This window comes from Neolamprologus brichardi, chromosome 23 (assembly GCF_056152115.1).
Source record: "Neolamprologus brichardi isolate AB-2024 chromosome 23, ASM5615211v1, whole genome shotgun sequence".
Taxonomy (NCBI): domain Eukaryota; kingdom Metazoa; phylum Chordata; class Actinopteri; order Cichliformes; family Cichlidae; genus Neolamprologus; species Neolamprologus brichardi.
Genome location: NC_142125.1, coordinates 36,364,407 through 36,389,547, shown reverse-complemented (window position 1 = coordinate 36,389,547; position 25,141 = coordinate 36,364,407). Strand labels below are relative to the sequence as shown.

At 39.0% G+C, this 25,141-nt stretch overlaps 1 protein-coding gene across 1 annotated transcript in view; it reads right to left on the bottom strand.

The window, feature by feature from the left end:
- The window catches only part of LOC102779849 (FERM and PDZ domain-containing protein 4-like), a 62,668-nt gene that overhangs the window by 12,883 nt on the left and 24,644 nt on the right, over nt 1-25,141 (bottom strand). The window contains exons 2-10 of the mRNA XM_035909867.2: nt 22,052-22,174; nt 13,802-13,953; nt 12,387-12,489; nt 10,406-10,451; nt 6,974-7,078; nt 6,645-6,752; nt 4,369-4,500; nt 2,292-2,411; nt 1,627-1,763 (exon numbers count right to left, since the gene is read on the bottom strand). Coding sequence (XP_035765760.2) covers nt 1,627-1,763; nt 2,292-2,411; nt 4,369-4,500; nt 6,645-6,752; nt 6,974-7,078; nt 10,406-10,451; nt 12,387-12,489; nt 13,802-13,953; nt 22,052-22,174 — 1,026 coding nt within the window. The remainder of the gene's footprint in view (nt 1-1,626; nt 1,764-2,291; nt 2,412-4,368; nt 4,501-6,644; nt 6,753-6,973; nt 7,079-10,405; nt 10,452-12,386; nt 12,490-13,801; nt 13,954-22,051; nt 22,175-25,141) is intronic.

The following is a 25,141-nucleotide window of genomic DNA, read 5'->3' as shown; positions in this document are numbered from 1 at the left end:
AACTGTTGTCAAAAAACAGGAAATTTACCATTTAAAAAGGTGTCTTTAGTGTTCAAATTTGTCTACGTGGGTAGTAGTTAGTTACTCGATGTAATCCCGCCTCTTCGAGTACTGAGCACTGATTTCTTTTACCTTTGCTTGTGTCGGGTGACTAAACTTTATTCTATCGTGGTTCCTTTGGCACTCCTTACCTGTTCCTCTGGGTGCATCATCATCCTACTATAACAATGTATGTATGTATACTCGTTCCCAGACCTCCCAGAACTCGCTCAATCTTGATTAAACTTGGCCTAAAAACTACTTTGGGTACCAAGATTCATAAATGGTAAATGGCCTTATTTGTATAGCGCTTTACTAGTCCCTAAGGACCCCAAAGCACTTTACACATCCACCCATTCACACACTGGTGATGGCAAGCTACATTGTAGCCACAGCCACCCAGGGGCGCACTGACAGAGGCGAGGCTGCCGGACACTGGTGCCACCGGGCCCTCTGACCACCACCAGTAGGCAACGGGTGACGTGTCTTGCCCAAGGACACAACGACCGAGACTGTCCAAGCCGGGGCTCGAACCAGCAACCTTCCGATTACAAGGCAAACTCCCAACTCTTGAGCCACGATCGCCCCATAACATCAACATGGTGATTGATTAAAGTATTTATTTCACATAAAAAGTAACTGTTTCTGTTTATCTGTATTTGGATATAGAAGTTGCATGATTAAGGCAGGTTCAAGAATCTAAGCCATTTTCAGGCATGCATTTAGCGGTAATTTAGTAGTAATTAAGCTCTTAAGGTTTTATGGGTAGATCATGCAACAGAAAAGATATCTATAACAATCAACATAAATAGCTGACAATTACTACTATTAAGTTACATCTTCCTATTGTATTTCTAATGGGTTCAAATTGTTGGTAATTGAATAGACTTCGATTACAATTCTCAACTGTAACTGTATCAAGTTTTTACAAGAGAACTTTTTTAGAGCAAAACTTGCATCAATGGTGATTATTAATGCTGATCACTTAATCGCTGATGACGATTTAGAGGTGGGTTAATATCTCAACACTGAACTGCAGAATACTGAAAAAAACACAATTTAAGAAACTAGAAAATATTACCTTTTAAATTCAAGTCTCTTCAGTATAGGCGAACATTTTCTAACCCTACACAGTGTGCTCACTGCTAGTCATATATTCATGTACAAAGGTTATTCGAAAATATTTTTGTATTATTTGGAGTTTTATTTTACTCGTATCATATTCAAACTAATAATCAGCCATGAGTTTTGATGTAAGCACATCTGAGAATGCCATAAATTTTCTCAAGTTGCCATTAACAACAGTCTGACAGTGTGAGCAAACTATTCAAAGAAACATCTCTTTCTGTTATGTGATTTTTTTTGTTTAGCCAGAAAGATGCGTTCATCCAAGAAGGGAACAAGGGCAACGAATTCTATTATGCCAGATAAACTTTTGCAAAACCATCAGAAAACTTTTAGAAAAAAAACTCTGTTATTTATTATTAATGATGAGCTGCAGCCTGTACAAGAGTTTTACATTTACAGACATGTTAAGAGTGTCAAAAACACACTCGAACCCACAGCTGCATTTACATGCACACTTACTGGATGTATTTGAGGGAGACCTTCTGACTCTGTCTGGTTGTCATGGTGAGGATGTACATCTGCAATGCAGCCAATCGCAGCGCAGCATCATACTTGAGCTCCTGGCCAAACCGCTCTAAGACCACATCGTTACAACTCTGCAGCAAAGGAGAAAGTTACGTAAGAGTCCTTAAGTTTTTCGGGGCTTGTGAAGCGCATTTCATCTCTACAAAGAGCTATTCGAGCACCAGCGCATCCCCACTGAGCTGTAATAAGTTGTTCACAACCTCAGTGGCTAGAGATCCCTTCAAAGGGATGCGCTGTAGCTTCCAGTCCCAGATGAAGGACTCGGAAACACAAAATAGTGAACTCTGGCAGAAAGAAAAAAAAGATGATTAACTTGCCTTCTCTCAGGCTATTTCACTTGACTAATTATCAAAGGAATCCTCAGGAAGCAATTTATTATTTCAGAGGGAAGTATTTCATACAACAGTTGATATAAAGACTTTATTTGCAAATGAGGGTTTTTGTCTTGAACGGATTAATTCCCCACAAAACTAAGTAAGTCTGTAGATCATGAAAAATAATTTCCAAACCATCTGGCAGCAGAGGATTTGGATGTATTTATATTTAACAGTCGACAAGTCTCACCTCGTGCTCATGCTGCTACTGTTGCCATCGCTCACCTGAACATAGAGGTATTCAAACGCAACAGCGTCTCTCCGCAGCAGCTCCACTGGGTCCCTGGGAACAAAGCTGATCCTAAAGAAACACTTCATCTTGTCACAGCCGGGTCTCTGAGTCACCTGGGGTTGAAAAGCACAGACAAAGAGAAGCGTGAACATGTGAAAACACAGTAAACAAGCTATGTGTAAGTATATGCAGAAACTCAAGTTGTTCAAAAGTTCATGTTGGATCATTACGAGCGTTGAGAGTCATCGTACCAATCACCATCAGAGGTAATGTGGGGTTTTTCAGTAAGCGCAACACCCTAAATCATGTCCCGTTTTATGGCCTTTTTTTTCTTTTACATGGGACAAAGATGAACATCATCTTTTAATTTAAAAAAATGACTTGAAGCTAGTTTGATTTAATAAGACTGGCTTCACGTCTTATTAAATAAGATCATAAACCCAAGAAGAAAAGTTTTATTGTTGTATTCATTCAAGTGAGAAGAAGGGTCATTTTTAAAAGGAGATTCAAGGGATCAGTCACTGGTTTCTAGGCCTGTGTGACTGGCGCCTAAGGTGCTCATATATTCCTTCAATTCCAAAAAGAAGTAGTGAAAAAGTAGGATGACACTCCAATTAAATCTACTTCCCGGATTTCGGGAAGGCACGGACGTCGTGTTATCTTAGCCTGTGTTTGTATATGTATGTAGGTATGGGTGGGCCAATCTGAGGCAAGCCTTTCACAGACATCGCCACACATACACTATTAACATCTCTATGTTCTTAAAAAAGAGTTATCATAAATTTCAGTCCTTTTGATTTTCCTGCATATTTAGTTTATTTCATCATCATAACCGAGCGAATGTTATGTTACTTTCCATATGATTCAAATGTCCTACTTATGTCACCCGTTCAAAACTTCACATTTACTAAAATTTGTATTTGCGATTAAATTTTCGAGTCACTACTAAATACAGAACGTAAAAAAAATGGCATTATTTCAATTTTTTATTTCTGGTTTTGTGTCTATATAAAAAACTAACTCAAACTAAGTTCAAAGAAATTAAGTTAATAAATAGTTATATGAGAAAATAAGTTAGTAATTAATAATGACTGCATGTCAGCTTAAAAGCTCAGGTTCATTTTGTAACCACCTATAGGGTAGTTAACTGGTTTTTACCAGGCTTACCATCATCATTGTCGTATTTTAAAAACTAATTAAACTAAATAAACTTATTATGGGTGTCAAACCAGTGCAAGATCAAACTGCCAAAAAATGTGAATCTTCAAGTAAAAGTCTTAAATTTATGAATAAATTTATGACCAGTGGTGAACATATATAGCATTGGCTGCAGAAACATTAGTAATGGTACAAAAGCAACGACAGCAGCAGCAGCACTGTTTTGTTTTTTATATTCATAGCCATATTAGTTGTATTTAGACCACTTTGCAACCTAAAGACATGCTTGTGCAATCCAGCAGCAGTAACCTAGAAAAACCTCACTTTGCTTGCTGTGGTTGTTCATGCATTTGCTTCCATCCTCTATTCAAGACAAAACCACAAGACTGGCATCGTCTTTTAAATATTGATCATATTTTGTAAATTATTTAATATTGCGTCGTGTAGAAAGGGCAAGAGGTTTTTCTTGTTTTCTTTTTTTTAAATTTATACACTTCAAGAGTTACCAGCTCTCTCAAACACACCTGTCCTCAGTATTGACACTCGGGTGTATTACAGTATAGAGAATGGTTTTCAGACTCTCAAAGAGTCTTCAGCCATTGTGTGTGCCACGTGCAGAGCTCTTCACATCTGAACTGTGTGGCATGAATATTAATATTGTCCTCCTGTGATGAACCCAATTAGAATATACTGGGCACTGTGTGTGTGTGTGTGTGTGTGTGTGGTTGTGTAGGTGTAATGTGAGCTGTTGCCACTGCTGTGCAAGTGCTGATAAATGACACTGGGGTCTAAATGCTGCTTGAATACTGAGCAGGAATGTGCCTGCATGTGTGTGTGTGTGTGCTAGTTGTTGTGTGTGAAAGACAGAAAAGAAGGCAAAGAAAGTGAAAAGAACAAGGCAACATCTCCGACCTGAGTAAGCATCTCCTGTTCGTGCAGGAGGAGCAGTTTACTCTCAGAGCCTTCGGTCCTCTGTTCCAACACCAGGGAGAAGTGCTCGATGCATTTGATTGACAGCTTCTCTTGCAGGGTCAGGATAACTTCCTGAAAGAATAATAGAAAAACTCACAATAACGGAATTTAACTGTTCTTGAAAACCTTCCTCAGGATACCTTTAAAATAAAAAAGACTTTTAAGTACACTTAAAAGGGACCTATTATGGTTATTTCCAACTTAATATTTTAAGTCTAGGGTTCTACTGAAGCTTTTTATTCTTCATTGACTATAAAAAATAGCTACTGATCTTATACTGGGACTCTCATGGGCTTCACCCACAACAGTCAAACATAAGGCACGAGGGCCATAATCGGCCAGACAAAGACAGCAGTCCAACCCACTGGATTGTATTACAAAATATGACAAAGGTGATCAATGGTGTTCATAAATGTTGGACTTTTAATTGTGTTTTCATATGTTTTACACATGCTATTGAATTTGCACTTCTTTTTCTTATATTGTATTTCAGAATTTAAATGTGTTGTTAAACTTCTTCACACTGACAGAAAGAGGGGTTTCACTAATTTGGCGAGTCTGAAATATGTCTTTTTTTTTAATCATCCTTCCCTTTAGGACAACTATCTTCCGATTTCCTGCCTGTTTGTGAGAGTCAGTCAATCAGACAATTTAAAGCACAAGTGGGTGAAGGTTCCACTCACACCCAAAACTATGTCATATTGAGATTGCCATATTGGAATATCTGCTTTCTATGACATCATACATAGCCAAAAGAAGAAAAACAGTCTTAAACTGAGAAAGGAAAAGAAAAGTCTGTAGAAAACTCTTCAACCTTCAGTGTTGTAGATTTATTGCCTTGCCTGGGTTTATTGTCCTGTTGCATGACCCAATTTGGCCAAGCTTTAGCTTTTGAACAGATACATTTATACATTTATATTTAACTCTAAAATACTTTGGTATACAGAGACGTTCATGGCTGACTCAGTGACTGCAAGATACCCAGGTCCTGTAGTTCCAAAACAAGCCCATATCATCACCACTCCGCCACCGTGCTTGATAGCTGAAATGAGGTGTTTGTGCTGATGTATTATGTTTGATTTTCACCAGACATGATGCTGTGCATTATGGCAAACATCTCCATTTTGGTCTCATCTGTCCGAAGGAAATTGCTGTCGAAGTCTTGTGCATGGTGAATCATTGCAAGGCCTGACTCTGGAGTGAATATATAGAAGTGCTCATACTTGGTGATGATTAGCATCTGATCAGCAACACTTGGCTGCTAATTACCCTCTTAATTCCTTAACATATTCTGCACTGGATTACAGTATAAGCATATGTAAGTGTTTAAGTAGGTCATGACTACAGTTCCATGCGGGGAAGATATGATGGTATTACCCCTGAATTTTATGCAAAACTGTTATTTTTCCAGTGTTTGTAACACAAACTAAATGACAGAAGCAACAAAGTTGTGTGGAGTGCAGGATAACTTATTCAGGTGGTAACTTTATATAAAAAGGTCAAAGCATGTTTTAGTAAGTAAGGTGTCTTGCTTCCAGCAGGCCTGTCACTCATCTGATTGCTGCTTGCTTTTGGAGCTTTGGTAGTAACACATTTGCATGAGGTGTACCTCAACAGCAGCAGTTCAAACAGTAGCAGTGTGCAGCGATCAAATAGGTGAGCTCAGGTTGAAAACAAATGTAGCAGCCGGGACTGAGTTCATCAAAGAATCGTCCACTTTGACCAGGTGCAGCACCTCATTCTGATCTGATCTTGTCTTTAGTCAGTAAATGCTGTCTCCTATTCACTGTATACCTCAACTTGACCATTTGGCATCACCTGGCAGCTTTATTCTACTGGTCATTTCTGTCCCACCCACTGGAGAGCGGTGAGTAAGAAAGATAAAAGGCAATTTCTGTCCAGGTTAGGATGACATTCTTTGCTGTGAGGTTGAGAAAAAAGAAAGTCATTATGCCTCTTGCTTTCTGAATTCGCTCTGGGAGCTTCAGAGGATCATAGCTGAATAAGAATTAACAAGTCAAAAAATGAGAATACGCTCTTTGTCACCTTGACTGAATAACTAAAGAGCTCAAACAAATGGAAGTGAATTTCACGGTCCGCGCGTGTGTTAAGACTCACTAATTTGGACTCTTGATAACATCCCCCTACTGTAATTACAAATGCAGCAGAAGCTGCTTATTTCATGACGTAAGGCTTAAGTTGTTGCACACGCATACCTTGATGGAGGTACTACTGTCAAAGCGAAAGGACTTTGTCTGCCCGTTCTCCAGGTAGACCTTTAGGACATTTGGCATGAACAGAAGAGAGTTGTCCTTCATCGGGTTCTGCAAAGGAGGCACAGGATTAGTCTTTTCATTCTGTGCACGTGCCGTGGGTTCAATACATGGAAGGAATTCATAAAAGTGCCATGTCATAACTCATTTATGTGACTGTCTTACATCCATTGAAATTGCTGTTTAAAGTGGAAACCAGCTGGCATTGCCTATATAGGTCATACAAGCTTGTGTGTATGCGCGAGTGCGTGTGTTTGTGTGGTAGAACTGACCGGAACCTGGCCGTTTATAATGACCTCCTCAGCAAAGCGTACTTTGACCGGATTGGACTTGAGCATGGCTTTTTTGGCTGCACTGATGAACGCTGATTTAGGGGACTAGGAGGCAGGCATCCAAAGAGTGATAGAGAGAAAGCAAGCAAGAGAGGAGAGGAAGGGAAGAAAGAGACAAACAGATGGAGAGAAAGAGATAAACAGGAAAATCGAATGTTCAAACAAAAAAAAAAAAACAGTTTTCAGTCCCAGTTTATGGACTATAAGAGCTATGTTTCACTCTTTTTTCCCCCCAAAATCAATCAAAAACAGCACTTTTACAGCAGACTCTTCATACTTTATTTAGCAGAAATGCAACCCAGGAGGAAATTCTGAAGTGGTAGGAAATACAGGATCATCACTTCCACTCCTTTAAACGATTAAACTTAAACTCCTTTGTTCGTGACGGTAACAAATGCCATGAAAACACTGACATCATAACCTTTCTGTTGCATTCCACTTAGAGCACATTTCCTCAAGTGGAAGGAGGAGGACATGTTTTCTTTAAAGAGAAAGAAATGGTGCAGCTGTTAGGAGCTATTTTCAGGGGGGGATTGATACACAGAACACTGAATTTGTGGAGTGACTCAAGATAAAACAGTCTTTACAGAGGCTTTGTTATTAACCTTGGAAAAAACAGAGAACTAATAGCTGATGGTGTTGTTATTCAAATGCCCTTGTTAACCAGAGTTAAAGATTTACAGGACTTCTTCTCTATAGTGGCTGAAAGCTGAAGTTTATTCTTGCCATTAGTTAGTGGAATTAAAAAACTATAGGCCAGATTTACTGTTTTAAAAAAGTTGCACTATTTTCTAAACCCAGGTGCAGTCCCAGCACACACACACAAAAAAAAGACAAGCCTTTTCCCCTCACGTTAAATAGCAGTAAATTATTCTCTAAATTATTTAGATCTTGAGAAAGAAACTCCCAGAAATACACATAGAACAAGGTAAGTTGCAAAAATCTCTCACAAAAATATGATTTTCTTCCACAAGTCTCACTTTTATTTCCCCTTGGATGACTCTTCTGTATCCTGAACTTTATAGGCCTACTTAACTGCTAGCTTGTAAGCTGTTAGCTAGCAGAGCGACTCCTCTTCTCTACTTGGTTATAAAATACTACCATTTTGTCAATGCTAGTGACACTTTAGACAACTAAAAACACATCTTTTTAGAATTGCATTTTGTTAACTTTTGTCTGTTTTTGTTCTATACTCTGTCATCCGTGTGTGAAGCACTTTGTGATCTTTTTATCTAGAAAGGTGCTATATAAATAACATTTTACTTACTTTTTTCAATTAAAACTCCTAGAAATACATGCGCAACAGGGTGAGTCGCAAAAATCTCCCACCTTTTACACACAACTTTGTTACTGTGCTCTCTTTGTAAATACCAGCAACATTTTTAATGCCAAAGCCCGGTTTGTGCTGGTGCAAGACATTTGTAAATGTGGCCCTAAGCAATCACAGACAAATGGGATGACTCCATTTTCTGATTATGCTGAGGTAATACACTGGAAACCTCTACTGTTAAAGACAAGGTTTGACTGACCTGGGGCCAGAAGAAAAAAGCAAATCAGGCTAGTTTGCTTGTCATTCCTGTTTGAGTCAGTGATGCTGTTTCTACCAATGACAATTAAAATAAATTGCTTTAAAGGGAACAAAGCCCTTCTGGAAAAAGTCTAGAAGGTGGTAGTCAGTACTTGAACCATGCTAATTTCTTTATAGTTTGCTTCCAAACGAGTCAGACTAAAGTGGTCAATAGTTCTCCAGGCTTTCTCAAAGTCTATCAAAGTTTGTCTTTGGACATTTTCAGAGGAATGTTTTTCTTGATTTGCTTTTAGGCTACGTAACACTGACCTATGAATCACTGAAGAAACACTTAACTCAAAGTATGAAGCAATGCTGTGTCTACATGTAACAGACAACTTGCCAGAAACAGCATGTCTGGGTGTCCTAAAAGAATTCTGGGTGTGTTAAAGAAGAAAGTTGCTCATACCAAATAGTGACTTTATAACTCGTAAGAAAAAAACTATACTTGCATTCATGACAGCACACGTTTGAATAAACTGGTGCAGGATCATTCAGTCTCAAATCAGCCAATTTTTAGATCCTTTCCTGCTCGAATCCAATTTGCATAAAAAATTTATGGTACAAAGTTTGATTATATATAATGCATGCTGTGAACTTTTAGCTTCATATATCAGATAGTTTCCATGATATATTTTTTTTGGAAAAAATGGTCAGAATCTGTGCTGGTAGAATCTTTTGTTTCTGTAATACAACTTGTTATATTTGCTCAATTCATGAACTCCAAGCATGAAAGTTGAACGACGGATTTTTTTCTTTTATATTTTAACCTGCTGATGCGTAAACATTTTTATCTATCTGTTTCAATTTACATTTTCTGACTCATTTTGTTGGTAAGAAAGAAATAATTTTCCGGCTTTTATGTTTTATATTCACTGCTTATATTCATATTTAAGCAGTGCCTCTGATTTCAATGTGCAAAAAAGAAGAAAAAGTCCTGAAAGTGTGTTACCGGACCATTCTTCAAAAATATCTTAAAAAGTATAAAGATTTTCTACCATGAAATTTGTATGCACATTAGAGACAGAAGGTTTGGTTGATTTGAGACTGAATGACCCTGCATCAAAAGAAATGACGGGTGGCTCAAGACTTTTGCACAGTATTGCCCATTTTAGGCATTTTGCTGCATTCATTCCTATTAATTGAAGACTATCTTCTGAGCACTCTCTTCTATGCCCTTGGCTGAATTGTAGCCAATTTTGGTAAAATTGGATGAACAAGAAATAGAATGGCTCTCTTAATTTGGCTCTGCACACACACAGTGGGCAGCAGAAAGACCTTCATGGGGAAAAGAGCCAATAACAGCCAATCTTCTCTCCCGGTACCATCCAACATTGCGTTGTTTTGCATAGCAACAACACATCTGAATCAGGAACACACTAAAGTAGCACTTAAATTACTCATAATCATACTGTAATGGGTGTTTATAATTATATACAGGAGCTGGTTTCACTGTGTTGTCTTTTCACTGTTGATTTTGGTCTCTTTATGTAATTTGTTGTTAGAAATAAAAATATTGTATATCACTATTGTCTTATTGTTTAAACGCAGGTGAGTGTTAGAAGCCTTCAGAAGGATGTCTTGTGTGATTTTAAAAGATTTTTTTATTTGGTTGAACATCTTATAATTACATGAAAACATCAATAAATTTAACACATGATAAAGTAACACATTTTTAAAATACGAATGGATGGAAAAAGTGGTTTGTGTATGTGTCACCAAAAAAAAGAACATTTATCTAGATTTATAAATCATCCCAGCACATTTTGACAAATGTATCTGTATATATTGCGAGATCTACTCACGGGATAAGGTTGGACAACAGTCAACATGATGGATTCTTTGCAGCTCCTGGAACAAGAAGACAGAAAACCGTAAAGTCATCAAAATCATGAAAAAAGAAAAAAACAACAACAAAAACCCAATGATTCCACTCAACAACAACGGCAAATAAACAACAGGATCTTGATTAGCCTGAGTGAAATGGAATTGAACGCCTCAGGCAAACACTGCTTACAACAGACACAGTTAAAACCAAAAGCACACAGACACTCATTACTTTCCCCATTTAATTACAAAAAAAGGGGTTGTACTTCCTGTGAAGTGAAACACAATTTGTTTCGTCGCGCACTGTTTTCATTGAAAGAGCAAAAAGAGTCTCATTTTTCTTGTTATTTATTCAGAATATGTTGGGGTGACAAGCAGAACTGAGTTAACTAACTACTGAGCAGGCGAGTGGAAAGCATCGCTAACACTTGGAAAGAAACTTCATAATTTTAAAAGCAAATGAATGATAATGACTTTCGTTTCACCAATGTTGTTGTGTTTTTGTAATTAACTTTTCAGTTTTTTCAACCTGCCATTTAAAGGGACCCTAAACGCTTTACCTGGAGCTTAGTTATCTTTTTGTTTCAATTACTTTTTTTGGGCAACCTAGTGCAGAAATTGTTGCTTAATGTGACATTATGTTACGCTACTCTGTGTGACTCTGTCACATGTCTGCAGTATAAATTCTCCCATACTGTACTCACTTTATCCAACAATGTGATCTATCTGTCTATGTATGCTGCTTCAGACACACTCACTTTGCTGTTTGCATTGGAAGGCTCAGCAGTTTTCCAAAGTCTTCTGATTATAACATTCATATTCTGTCATATACTCTCACTTGCTAGCATAGGTTGTACTTAATAACCTCCAGAACTGCCTTATTTTTTTGTGTCATAGATTTAACGAGATGCTGGAAACAGCTTTGGTGCATATTGACATAAAACTGCGCATTTGTTGACTGCACATCCATACCTCCATCTATACACTGGATTGAGATCTGGTGACTGTGGAGGCCGTTTGAGTTTAATTAACTTGTTATCAGATACCAGTTTGAGATGATCTGACTTTTGTGACATGGTGCGTTATCCAGCTGGAAGCAGATGGGTGGTCATAACACGATGGACATGGTGAGCAACAGGAAATTTGTGGTCCTCAAATGGTACTAAGATACCCAAAGTTTGCAGAGAAAATAACCCCACACCATTAAACTACCAGCGGCAGCCTGAATATTTAACAAAAACCCTCATGGATCCATGCGTTCATGTTGTTAATGCAGAATTCTGACACTACAACCTGAATGTCACAGAAATTGAGATTTATTTTCCAATTTTGGTGATCTTGTACAGATTTCAGTTTCCTATTCTTAGCTGATGTGGTCTTCTGCTGCTGTAGCCCATCTACTTCAAGGTTCAACATGTTTTTGTTCAGAGATGCTCTTCTTAGTTAGAGCTGGAGTTACTGTTGCCTTCCTGTCAGCTCAAAGCAGCCTGGCCATATCTAGTGAGCTACAGAACTGTGGCTCACTGGATATTTAATCTTTTTTTGGAGCTATTTTCTGTACAAAGTGGCTGGTGAGACTATATACACTGTTACCCTGGTTGATGCTCATATAAATTATTCAAAAAACATGAGCAATTTTTCAAACAGCAAGGCCCACATCGCAACAAGTCATCCCAGTCTACTCTAAACACTGGTTTCAGACAGTATTTTCTACTTGTGTATCTGTGTGATGTAAAATAGAGGTAATATCATAAAGAAGTCATCCAATGAAAAGCGCTCTAGCTTTGGGCTCAACAGCCCCACCCACTGGCTGTTCAGACTTGTCATTTAAGAGGGGCGGCCAATCAGAAGAAAGTTCCCAACAAAGGGAAAGGCAAGGGAAAGCAGCAGTGGATAAAGTGTCAGGGGGGAAAGTGTTCTTTAAATGTTATTTTTCACCAATCTGGATTTTGTATCTACCTGACGAGATCGATGACTCGTTCTCTAGGAGCCGAACTGACGGGTTCGTCGTTTATCATGATGATCTCATCACCCGGCAGCAGCTTCCCCTCTGATGGACCACCTACCAACATACAAACACATGCAAACAAGCAACAGCTGATCAAAGCGCTCCATGAAAGCAGCAGGCAGACAGATGTAGTCTAGCCAGCCAAAGATTACCTGCAAATAAAATCAAGAGTAATTACAGCTAAATTGACAAGGCGAATGAGTGTGTGTGTGATTTTTGCAGATGCGAAATGTGCAGCTAATTTGCAAATACTTTGTTGTTTGTGCTCGTCTAGACACGTGTAATAGGTGTAAGCATTAATCTACTCTCTGCAAGCACATGCATTTCTTTACTTGGCCAACCATTGTAAATAGAATATTCATCAGTTCAATTGTCTGCTTAGGATTCAGCACTGATTGATTATTGAGATGCCTAATCACTGTCTGCGTCCGTGCAGCCAATGGAGCTGACACTTAATAAGGGTTTGTGAACTGTTTGTTTGGCAGCAATGTGGCAACCTGCCAGTCAAGCCAAAGTTTGAGAGGAAAATAGACTTCCAAACATGAATTTGTGTTCATGCTTTTTCTTGCCTGTGGCTGCTTACTTGAGGCAAACACAGCCCAACAGAGCGCACGGTTTCCTTCAGCAGCAACTATTTGATGTGCTGATCAGAACCAATCAGATGGGGAGAAAGAACTAACAAAATAAGTCAATCTGCACACAGACGACTACACTAGCTTAGCTGGAGGGCTCATTTTCCTACTTTGTTTCTAAGTTATATTATTGGCTTTCTTATCAAATCTTAGCAGAGGCAGATTTGCTTTCAGTAAGTAGTGACTCTGAGGACTATTCTCCTGGCTTTCCATCACTGGACTTCTGACTTTACACTGGGAATGAAGTTTTTGTTGCTCTAAATGCTTTATTGTGATTTTATTTTTATATTCTTATTTATTATAATATTAAATCAATTATTTAGACCACTTTAAGCTGAGACAAGTGGTAAAATCCAATCAAAACTGATTTAAATATTCCAAAATAAAAATACAATGTTACACTTAATAGTTCACAGAACGTGAGGTCTGTTTGGCTAAGCCTAAGGAAAAAAGCACAAATGGATGAACATATTGTATTGTCTCTGATTATTTGACATGTGACGGACAGCAAGGCGGTTGTCCCACAGGCATGCCGAAAAAGTGAGACAGAGCCAAAACTCCCACACGGAATAAAGCTGTACTTGTATAGTAGAGGTGTATCACTGACTACTGTGTTAGGGGTAGGCAAGTGTACAGTTAGTTTGCAACTAAATAAAATTATAACAGTTGCCCCAATGAATAAATAAAAGTATTCATTTTAAAGATTGTTAGTTTAAGCCAATCTTGACACCCACCTGGTGTAACAGAGCGGACTACCACCGGTTTCTCACTGCCTGCCACAAAGCCGAAACCCAGGACTGGGTCCCGTCTCATCTCCACCAGACGAGGGGCAGGAGGGACCCCATCTAGGTGGACCTCCTCCAGGGAGCTGCTCTGCGATACTTGGCTAGAAAATACAGAACGGAAGGAAATTCAAGTAAAATTCCAACACTAATAAACAGTTTTCTGATTGATGTATAGTACTGTGCAAGTGAACTTGAGCAATAGTTCTCCAGGCTTTCTGAAGGTCTTTCAGAGTTTTTCTTTGGACTTTCCAACTCACTATTCCCATTTCCATAAACATGTCAAAAACCACACAGTTTGACAGACATAAAATACTATTTTTATATCTACAAAAGTATTTTCAAAGAGCTATTTACTGAAACTTGGTATATGTCTGCATGGTGCAAAAGTTAAAAAGCGCCCTAAAAACTGAAATTTTTTCTTAAAGGAAGATGCTATGGTCTGATTGTTGGAGTTTTCTCTCTCTTACCTTACCATTTAAAGCACCTTGAGGTGACAGTTGTTGTGATTTGGTGCTATATACAGTAAATAAAAGTGAACTGAACTGAATTATAGCAGACATACAGCTGCTGGCTGGTTTTCAGCTGGATTTAAAGGCTGAGAAGCAAAAAATTCAATTCAGTCAAGGCTCATGGGTACTGTATTTTAGTACTAAGTGCTATTATGACATAATAAACATTACTTCTAAATTTTCTAACAGTTAGAAGCCATGGTCAGTGCCAGGGGCACCACCAAGGTGGGGCCGGGGGGGCACTGGCCATCCCCCAAAATTTGCCCCCCCCGGCAAGACTATACCAAAACCAGTAAATAGTTGGTTTTGAAACAGACGAAGGTCTCTGTGTGCTGTTTGAAGTTTCAAAAGTCTTATTTCCACTGAAAGCACTACTGATCTAAGTGATTGATAGCATGCGTTTGCCATGTTATTTATAGTTATTTGATCCGTGTCAGGTTGCAGAAAAGCTTGTTTGTTCTTAACATTTACTCCATTCTCAGAGACTGAATCTTTGGCTTCTTCTGGTCAGCTCTGCTGAAAATTATTAAAGCATGGTTGGGACCTTAAATCACTCAATCAATCAATTAATCAATCAAAATAGATTATTATGGGTTTCAAAATCTTATTTGGTTTTCATATGTACTTTTCTCAGTGATATAAATTTATATTAAAAGCAGGAAATCAACTAGGCATATATTTTTTCTTTCTCTCTTTCTTGACATATTTTTCAAGTAACCTATATTTGACAACAGCATAATACAACTGGAAATTCTGTTTTTGGTGTGCCACCCCAATATTTTTAGTGGCCTCCATCCAGGCACCCTATGGAAAAATTCTAGAGCTGCCCCTGGTCATTGCATGAGATAACAGAATAGAGCATTTATTCAAGAGACTCCAGTTAATTCATGTGAAAAAAAAGCAATGGGGAAATTGTTCTGCTACCCACGAAGCTGCCTGCTTTGCAATTATATTGAGTAAATAAAGGAAGGTTACTGTTTGTTGTTTGGGTGTAAAAAGATTGGATGGGATTATGTAAATCTACCCCACAAAAAACAAGCTTAGAAATATCATTTTGTATAATATAATTTTCAATATCTTAAATTTGATTACATTATTTAAAAAGGCAAAAAAATAAAAAATAAAGGACGCCTTTCCTTTAACTTTGGCTTTAATTCACTTTCAGTTCAGAAAATTTGCTGACCTACTTACGAAGAGTGACATAAAATAAGTTGCCAAATAGTTTCTCTTCTCGATGACATAATGGGCACAATGACTATTACAGGGATCAAATCTGTCCCGCAGGATAAAGAAGGTTTTCTTGGAGAACATGACTGAATGCACATTAGAATTCAATCACTAAATTTCAGTTGTACAGAAGAAATCATTTTAGCTGAGACAGAGATCCTTAAACTTGAATGATATGAGCTGTGCAGTCAGCTGGTCATAAATCAGTGCTCTGGCTCAGGTTTCAAACATTTTATGCTTAAAAGCCACTTATAGAAGAGAGTACAGGTCTTCTGTTCACTTAATCGCTCAGATTTGCAGTCTGGAAGCAATTTGTCTTTTGAAGCTGCATAAAAGTCTGCAGGCTGTTCAGGATAAGAACAGTTGGCAGATCTCTTTCATAGATGACCTAAGCCTTCCTGAATCCTTCTGAGGAGCGGGAAACACCAGTTCCAAACTAACATAAGCAACAGAGACACACGGATACAGCTCAAGAGATAACTGAGGTGGCAAACTGTTTGGAACATGGACAAAGTAAGGAAATATAAGTGTTGCAAAGAAGGGATCAAATGTATATTTCTTTGTTTTATTTTGAAGCAACAATTACTAATGTGGTTAGTAGATGGTTGTGACCACACATACACAGACTAGCATTACAAAAACACACTTTTAAGCTATTTATATTTTTTGTAAATGTAAATTTCATCTGTGCGTAACTTTTATAATTATAGCATCTGTAAGCGATGCTAGCATCACAAACTCAAAATGCTTTTGTTTAAAGATAAAAGTCATTAGCTCAGGAAGATAAGTGGTGGACCCAAAAGTTTGAAGTTTTGACTCAGATTTTCATTTCTTCTCATTCTTTTTAATCAGGAAATGTTTTATTTGACTTTATTCCAATCAGTAATGAGATAGCATAAAACAGTTCTTTAACACAGTGCATGTTAGCTTTCTATTGCTAACAATGACATCCAGGAGATATTAAAGGAGCAACTTGAACCGATGTCAGTTCAGCTTTTATTTTGGGATCTTTCAACCGTGCCAAGACATCTAGTAAAGGCAGCGGGCCAATGGGTATTTAACATCAAAACATTTGCTAGGAAGATAATAAAATACTAGCTTTTACTCACCAAAACTAGCATACAAAGTTTTTAGACTGTCTGCTCCACATATAAAGCATATTTTTTTATTGGATAATTCTATTAAAAATGCTCTTAAAACATGCCAACAATACAATCTCAATGGAGCGGTCCAGTTCAATGAGTTAATTAGGAGCAGCAGTCAGCAGCCATGTGCCCCCCAGGACCAACACTACTTCTAAGGAGGGCTTTAGTGCATGTTTTGGCGCTTGGAGAGGAATCCAGTGGAAGCACGAGAACATGCAAATAGAAACACCCTGCATCAGCCAGATCTTCTTGCTGTGAATCAATAGTTCTCTGCTGTTGGCGGCTATATGCGGTCACCTCTATTAAATATAGGTTAATATTAAATTTTTCACATCGCCATTTTCTTTGTCTTATTGCAAGTCATTGCACTCGGGGTGAAAGCACCACTAAAATGTAAATGTACTGTAATAAATTACTTCTTGCCCGCAGAACCTCAGACGTCTGTCTCAGCTGAGACACTGAGAATGCAGACTGCCTGTTAATTAAGAGCTGATATACACTTTCAGTGGGGTTAACTCATTCTTTCTGTCTCTATCCTAGCTCCCTTTCTATTTTGCAGCTTAAAAAGCTCCCTTGGCAGCTGCTGCTTCCTGTCTGCACATAAAGTCCAGTACAGGGTGTCTATTGTTGCCTGGCCAGCATCCATCCCATTGTTCAGTGCCTACAATCCATACAGTAGATCATATGAAATTTCTGCCTCGTGCATACTGACATTTATGTGCAACTATATGAATACTCACAAAAATAATTTCTTTTACTGTCTCAGGTGGTTTGAGACTTTTATTTAGGAACCAGTGAAATATATCTATTTATTATAGTATATCTACAGCTTTGCCTAAATCTGCTCAGATGATGAAACACGTTCCAAGCATCCACAGTATACCTTCATCTCTGACCAATCAATCTGAATCTCTGCCCCACTTCTTTTATGCCATTTATTCCACATTCTCATTCCCTAGCCCATTATCACATTGATCTTTATTGTACATTCGGCACAGAAATCTCAGAGTAAATCTGTCCGTGACAGAGCATGTTCCAATCTGCAATGCCGGTTCATATTCCCCGTCAGGATCGGTGGGATTTAATCCCGCAGAAGGAAAGACGAGGTCATCACGGAGTCAAGGGAAAGCTGGAAACAAAAGGTCAGATCCTGGTAATGTTTCTGAAATTCCAGGTTCTTGCCTTACTGGAGCGGTAGCCATTACTGAGGTTTCTACCACTAGGCCTCAGCCGAGTGTGACACATGGTAATAGATGCAAGAGAAATAACTGAACGACTGAGCAAAAAAAAAAAATAAAAAATTACGAAGTTTATTAAAAAACAAAACACGATTCCTGGAAGTAATGGCTGGCTCTCTTCCTTTCAAGCGCAGATTTAAGTGAGTGCATTTAAACAATAGAGTCATCTTTCATCAGATAATTTCAATAGATACCCAACAACTGGGCAAAAAAATGTAATACAGTCAAGAACAAAGAAGAGCATATTAGAGTTATATAACAGGCTTAACAGACCCAGCTAACCTAGTATTGACTATCAGGTACCACACAGTTTAAAGGTGTATGCTGCTATAAAGACGTGAAATTATTGATTCAGTTTTTCTGTTCTGTTTAAATGATTGGGCTCGAGTCATTGGACATATGACTTATTGATTACTAAAAAACAAGAAACCTCTTGTCCAAAGAAAGCAGATTAATAGTGGAAGTTAATAGAAAATGCTATGGTTTGTAAAATACACACTATCGCAAAACCACTTCAAAAAATATGGCAAGTATATACTGGCTAATAGAGACAAACTCATTTGTTATTTGGATTTTTGACATTATTTATAATTGTTTTGGGGAAGCGCAAAGGAAACGACAGCAGGGATGGGTGAGTGATGGGTATATCTGCAACTTGGCAGCTCATCTCAGAGCAAGCCATGGCTCTTCTCTTGACAGGCTGTGCTTCATGAAAGCAAAGTTTGTGGCGAGCTTTTGACTTACTTCCAATTTACTTCCAATGCCTCATACTATAAATGAATCAAGGAAAGGGCAAAAGGCCAGTGTGATGGGCAAGATTTGATTAAAAACAGTATAATAACTGAAATGTAATTAAGAAATAGTTTAGCTTGCTATTTATATATTATAGTATTTAATGGTTCTTGGGCAACAACTGTAATAATCTAAGTTTTCAAAATCCTGAAAACTAAAGCCCTCGTAACACAGGCCTGGAGACCAGTCAGTGATCCCACGGCAACTATCAATTCAAATCAATTCATTTTTATTTATATAGTGTCAAATCACAGCAGTCAACAGCAGTCATCTCGAGGCACTTTATGCTGGAAAGTAAAGACCCAAAAATAATAAAGAGAAAACCCCAAAAATCAAACAACCCCCCTTTGATCAATAACTTGGTGACAGTGGGAAGGAAGAACTCCCTTTTAACAGGAAGGAACTTCAGAGAGAACCAGGCTCAGGTCTGCTGTCTGGGGTGATGGGAAGATGACAGTATATAAGACACACTGCAGAAGAGAGCCAAAGATTCATAATAACCAATGATTAAATTGATTATTAAACTAGAACTACAGGTTGCTAGGGAAAAATGTATTGCCACGGTTGCCTGTGAAGTCGTCAAGTTATCTGCAAACACTTGCCAACTGCTAGCTTACCGGTGGTAAATTTGTGAAGGGTATGATGCAAACGACAAACAGAGACTGTTCACCTTCAAAGTAAAAGCTGGGCCTTTTGAAATGTGTTGGCAGCAGTAATAAGGCACAGTTTCACTGTGAAGAAAGACTTGTGTTTTCTGTTTCTGCTTTGCTTCACACTTTTAATTTTTTTTAACTATCATTCACTGAATAGTTGACAAATATTTGCAGACAACATCTTCTACACAAGCACCTTTTCACCACCGATTTCAGCCAGCGACAGGCACCAACCTCCAGTAACCAGTCCCTAGCCAGTTGGGAAAATATACATTCTTCCCTAGTGAATGGATGTTAAAAGATGGTTACAGAGACCGGTCTCTAGGTCTGTGAGACCTAAGGGACTCGTCTCATGTTAATAGAGAAATCAGAAATCTTCACAGAATCCCACAGACTCTACACGCAGCTGAGCATGTGCATAGTGTTCTTTATGCCAGCACCTCGCTGCCAGTGAGTTGAGCATGTCCTTATGGCAGGAGGTGTCTTCCTGCATGACAAATTTGCAGAGACAACAGCCTGCATATGCACTGATGGAATGCAAATTACCTCAAACAATGGCTACTTTTGTAGGCCGCTGAAACAATGCCCACCCCACTGCTTTGGGACTGTTACACTGCTTCATGCATACTGCATTTCCACTGTTGTTTATATTCCTTTTTGACAGCTATTTAAATATATAACTGTTCACTGTGTTAATCTCGTTAAAATGACGTTAACGCCATAACCGCATTAACGCGGCAAATTTCCATTAACGAGTTAACGCTAATGGTTTATATATACAGGATGGGCCATTTATATGGATACACCATAATAAAATGGGAATGGTTGGTGATATTAAAGTCCTGTTTGTCGGCCATCTTGGATACAACTTTTGTTTTTTCAATATGAAGAGGGTCATGTGACACATCAAACTTATTGGTAATGTCACAAGAAAAACAATGGTGTGCTTGGTTTCAACGTAACTTTATTCTTTCATGAGGTATTTGCAAGTTTCTCTTTGTTCACAGCCATTGACATGTCGAAGAGGTTAACATGTGAGGAGTGGATCGAAATTGTGTTGATATTTGGTGAACGCAGTAACCGGGTCATTGCAGCAGATTTCAATGCAAGACACCCTACGAGACCACCCATCTCCCATGCTACAGTTAGCAAACTGCTTGCTAAGTTTTGTGAAACTGGTTCAGTGTTGGATTTGCCAAAATGTGGACGCAAGAAAACTGTCACTAATGAAGAAACATCAGTGGCTGTCCAAGCTTCATTCAGCAAGAGCCCACAGCATAGCACCCGCCGCATGTCACTGGAGAGTGGCATTAATCGAACATCCCTTTGGCGGATATTAGCTACTCACAAATGGCACCCTTACAAACTCCAGCTACTGCAGCATCTCAACGAGGATGACCCAGATGGGCACAGAGAATTTGCAGAATGGGCAAAACAAAAATTGGAACAGGACCCTCAGTTCACGCAGAAGATTTTGTTCAGTGATGAGGCAAACTTTTATGTGAATGGTGAAGTTAACAAACAAAACCACTGCTATTGGTCTGACACTAACCCACATTGGATGGATCCCTCCAAGACTGTTGGAACAACAAAAGTGATGGTTTGGTGTGGTATATGGGGTACAACGATAGTGGGTCCATTCTTCATAAATGGAAACCTCAAGGCCACTGGATATTTGAAATTGCTATATGATGATGTGTTTCCCTCTTTATGCACTGAAGCTGACACGTTCCCTGAGTTTTTCCAGCAAGATGGTGCACCACCACATTATGGGTGCCAGGTCCGAGCATTCCTAGATGAACAGTTTCCTGGAAAGTGGATTGGTCGTCATGGGCCAGTTGAATGGCCCCCAAGGTCTCCCGATCTGACCCCCTTAGACTTTTATCATTGGGGTCATCGGAAGGCAATTGTCTATGGTGAGAAGATACGAGATGTGCAGCACCTGAAACTACGGACACTGGATGCCTGTGCTGGCATTTCTCCTGCGATGTTGCTATTAATGTGTGAAGAGTGGGAGAAGAGGATTGCATTGATATTCCAACACAATGGGCAGCACATTGAACACATTTTATAAGTGGTCAGTAACTTGTAAATAACTCATAAAAGAATAAAGTTACGTTGAAACCAAGCACATCATTGTTTTTCTTGTGACATTACCAATAAGTTTGATGTGTCACATGGCCCTCTTCCTATTGAAAAAACAAAAGTTGTATCCAAGATGGCCGACTTCTAAATGGCCATCATGGTCACCACCCATCTTGAGGAGTTTGCCCCCTCACATATACTAATGTACCACAAACAGGACTTTAATATCACCAACCATTCCCATTTTATAACGGTGTATCCATATAAATGGCCCACCCTGTATAAATTCCACATACTAGTCTTTTTTTCTCGCAATTGGGATGTTTTTTTATATTAATGATTCTGTTCACAACTCTTGGCAAACTACTCTAAAACATGACTTTTTTCACACTTATGGTTCATATACTGTAGTTTTTCCATGATGCATCCACATGTGATGCACTCATGCAATAATTTATGCACAATTATTGCATGAGTGCATAACTGTGCATAAACAGAATGACACCACACATTTAAACACATGCATGCCAGTGCTTATCATCATACATACTTGGTGAGGCATTCCCGTCCCTCCCTGGCGCTGTTCATGCTGTCCCAACTGTATGGGGGCCCCTGCAGTCCTCCCCAGGAGCCTGGGCCAGGAGGCGGCCAGCCTGATGTTTTGTTCTTATGGCTAAAGAAATGGAGCAAAGGAAAAGCAAGCACATTTTAAGAGACAATTAAAGCAAATAATGTATTCCAGACTAAAAACAACTGTTCGATTAAGTATCGATTGTTTTGGGTAATAAAGACAAACAGCGACCGTCATCTTTAATCGAGACAGTGAAAACCTGGTAAGATCGATAGCATTACTGGATTTCAAGACTACAGTGTAACAGTTTTACCCAGATTTTACTCCATTTGGAAAATGCAATCATCATACAGCATTTAAATAAAACTAGTATATTCAAAATAAACTCTCAGAGACACTTTGTGCACCTCTAGTTTGATTTTTGCTCATTCCAATTAGTAAGACTTCTTGTCTCCCGGTGTGAGATCGCACTGCTTAGTGCAATCGACCGCAGTCAAATAACAGCTCATCGACTCCGCAGATAGGCAATCGATGACTGCACGCACGAGCGGCTCCGCGGTGGTCGCTCAGCAGAACGGTACGCACGCGGTGAGGGAACACACCGATGTGACAGCTGATTCTCTTATTGCAGATTAAGCTAACAATGTCATTATGGATTTCAGGAGGGTGGGAGTCCTCGGAGTCAAAGGGGAAGAGATGGGAGAAGAGCCACTGTGGCACCTCAGTGGGAATTATACCAGAAAAGAAAATGATGAGAACTGGATGTATCATCCTAGTGACTCATAAAAATTTACAGTAAGTCTCACATGCTACAGTGACTAATCGCGTACAGATCATTAAGCACCCATCCCCTAACTCTCCACGGAAATAATGTGCAGCATCTGCATGTGCTCATCTTTACTGTTTGATTTATTTTGTTTAGACTACTCCCTCTGCCACAAACCAGTAGAAGTTTATGCCTGCCGGAGCAAGTCAATGCATAGCTACGGTAAGAATTAGAGTCTTAGCGGCATTTCAGTGGCAAAATGCACAGTCGTATTTGATCGAACAGCTGATTCTCCAGTGCTTTCTGCACATTTAATATTCCCGTTCTTGCTTTTCTCAAAAGTGACTGAGGCAAGCTGTTCAGTCACCATCTGACACACATTTTTAAAGCAGGTGAAATTGCATACTAGATGAGGACGTCATCGCCGTACGAATCCAGCCAATCCATTCCCATATTGTGCTCTTGATATGTTGAATACATCAGTCAGTCATATCATAGCGTGCTGTATACGAAACAGAAAACTGTCCTTTGACTCAAAGTGTATGATGGCCTTAAATAAAGTCTAAAAGGGATGTTTCAGCTGTCTCCAGACAAATATTTTGCATTTTGCAGAGCTTAAAAAGATGAACAGCTGATTTTGGAGTTATCCTTAGAAGCAACAGATCCATTTCAACATTTTCCGGCTTTTGAGTTCCACTCCTCTCTATTCAGTTTCCTTCCATGGATTACGCTTAGATGCTTCTGTTTCTGCTGATCTTCAGTCATCTGGAAGAAAAACATATCCACTCTCCACTTTAGAATCCCAATCAGAAGCTCTTGCACCCAGAAGACACACTGGCCGTGGCGTTAACGGCTGTGCAGATCTCCAGTGTGCAGCCAGACATTCATCTATTTGTCATTGTGCTGCTGCTGGTGCTGCTGCTGCTGAGAGCAGCTTTGGTCCAACCTGAACTAAACTGCTGTGGCCTCGTCTCCTTTATCCCATAATCCCTCTCATCACAGAGAAAACAAATCCACGCTGTGTGTGTCTGTGAGTGTGAGCATGAGTGTTTCTGTGTGTGAGCGTGTTCAGCTGTGTATAACTATGTGAGGATGTGTGTGTGTGTGTGGAGGGGGGGAGTAAGAGGATTTTGGGAGACCAGCACCGCGTGTATGGAAACGCCGCTCCAGCTGAGAGCTGGAGTCACACGGCAGGAAGCAGGAAGAGGAAACTGAAAGTTCACCTGGACGCCATTGCTGCTTTACTTGTCACTTTTGGTCTTTTTGCAGAAAAGGGGAAAAAAAACAAGATCTTACCCTAAGTAGACAGGAATGTCTAAAAAGATGAGCGAGTTATAAAATAAATGCTAGTGTTAGCATAAGAAGTTAAATGTGCTTACAATGACAATGCTAGCATGCAACCCCTCAAAAGATAATGATTTAGCAATTGTAATTTGATTACTTAGTGTCAAACCTCTGGTAATACACAGTGGCCAAAGTAAAGCCAAGGCTTAAGGGGGTGCATGAGGAGTTTTAATGGCTCGAAAGCAGCATTAGCTTTACTAAAAGTGAAATGTGTAAAAACAAAACAAAAAAAACACTACTATCATTTCTGTATTATCTGTCCTGTTGTATTAAACATGTCAAACATACATACTGTGAATGAGTACTTGCCCCATTTCTTATTCCTTGTAGTTTTGATATGTCATATCAAACGTATTTTTAATATTTGTCAAAGATAACCTGAGTATGCAGTTTCTTAATGCTGATTTCATTCATTTAATCCAAGCCTACCTGGGCCTGTGTGAAAAAGTAATTGCTCTCTAAACGTAATAACTGGTTCTGCTGCACTTGGCAGGAGGAACTGCAATCAGGTGTTTGCTATAACTGGCAATGAGTCTTTTACATCACCATAGAGGAATTTTGGCTCCCTTTTCTTTGAAGTATTGTTTTAATTCAGCCACACTGGAGCTTTTTTTTTTTTTTTTAAATCACGAACAGCATGTTTGAAGTCATGCTAAAGCGTCTCATTCAGATTTAAGTCTGTAATTTGATAGTCCACTCCAAAACCTTTATTTTATTGTTTGTTTACTTTTCATAAACCTTTCCAGACTGATCGATGTCAGTGACTTTGTTTCTCAGCTGTTTCTTTAGATAGTCGCTTGATGTGTTGCTTTTTGAGATCCTTTAGCTTATTTCTCTTTCATTCAACAGGGCCTGAGTGTAGCTGGTGAAATTGAACTTTGCTTCCCAAAAAAATTGATTAATCACAAAGGGGACAATTGCTTTATCATACAGGGTTAGGTGGGTTTGGACAGCGTTTG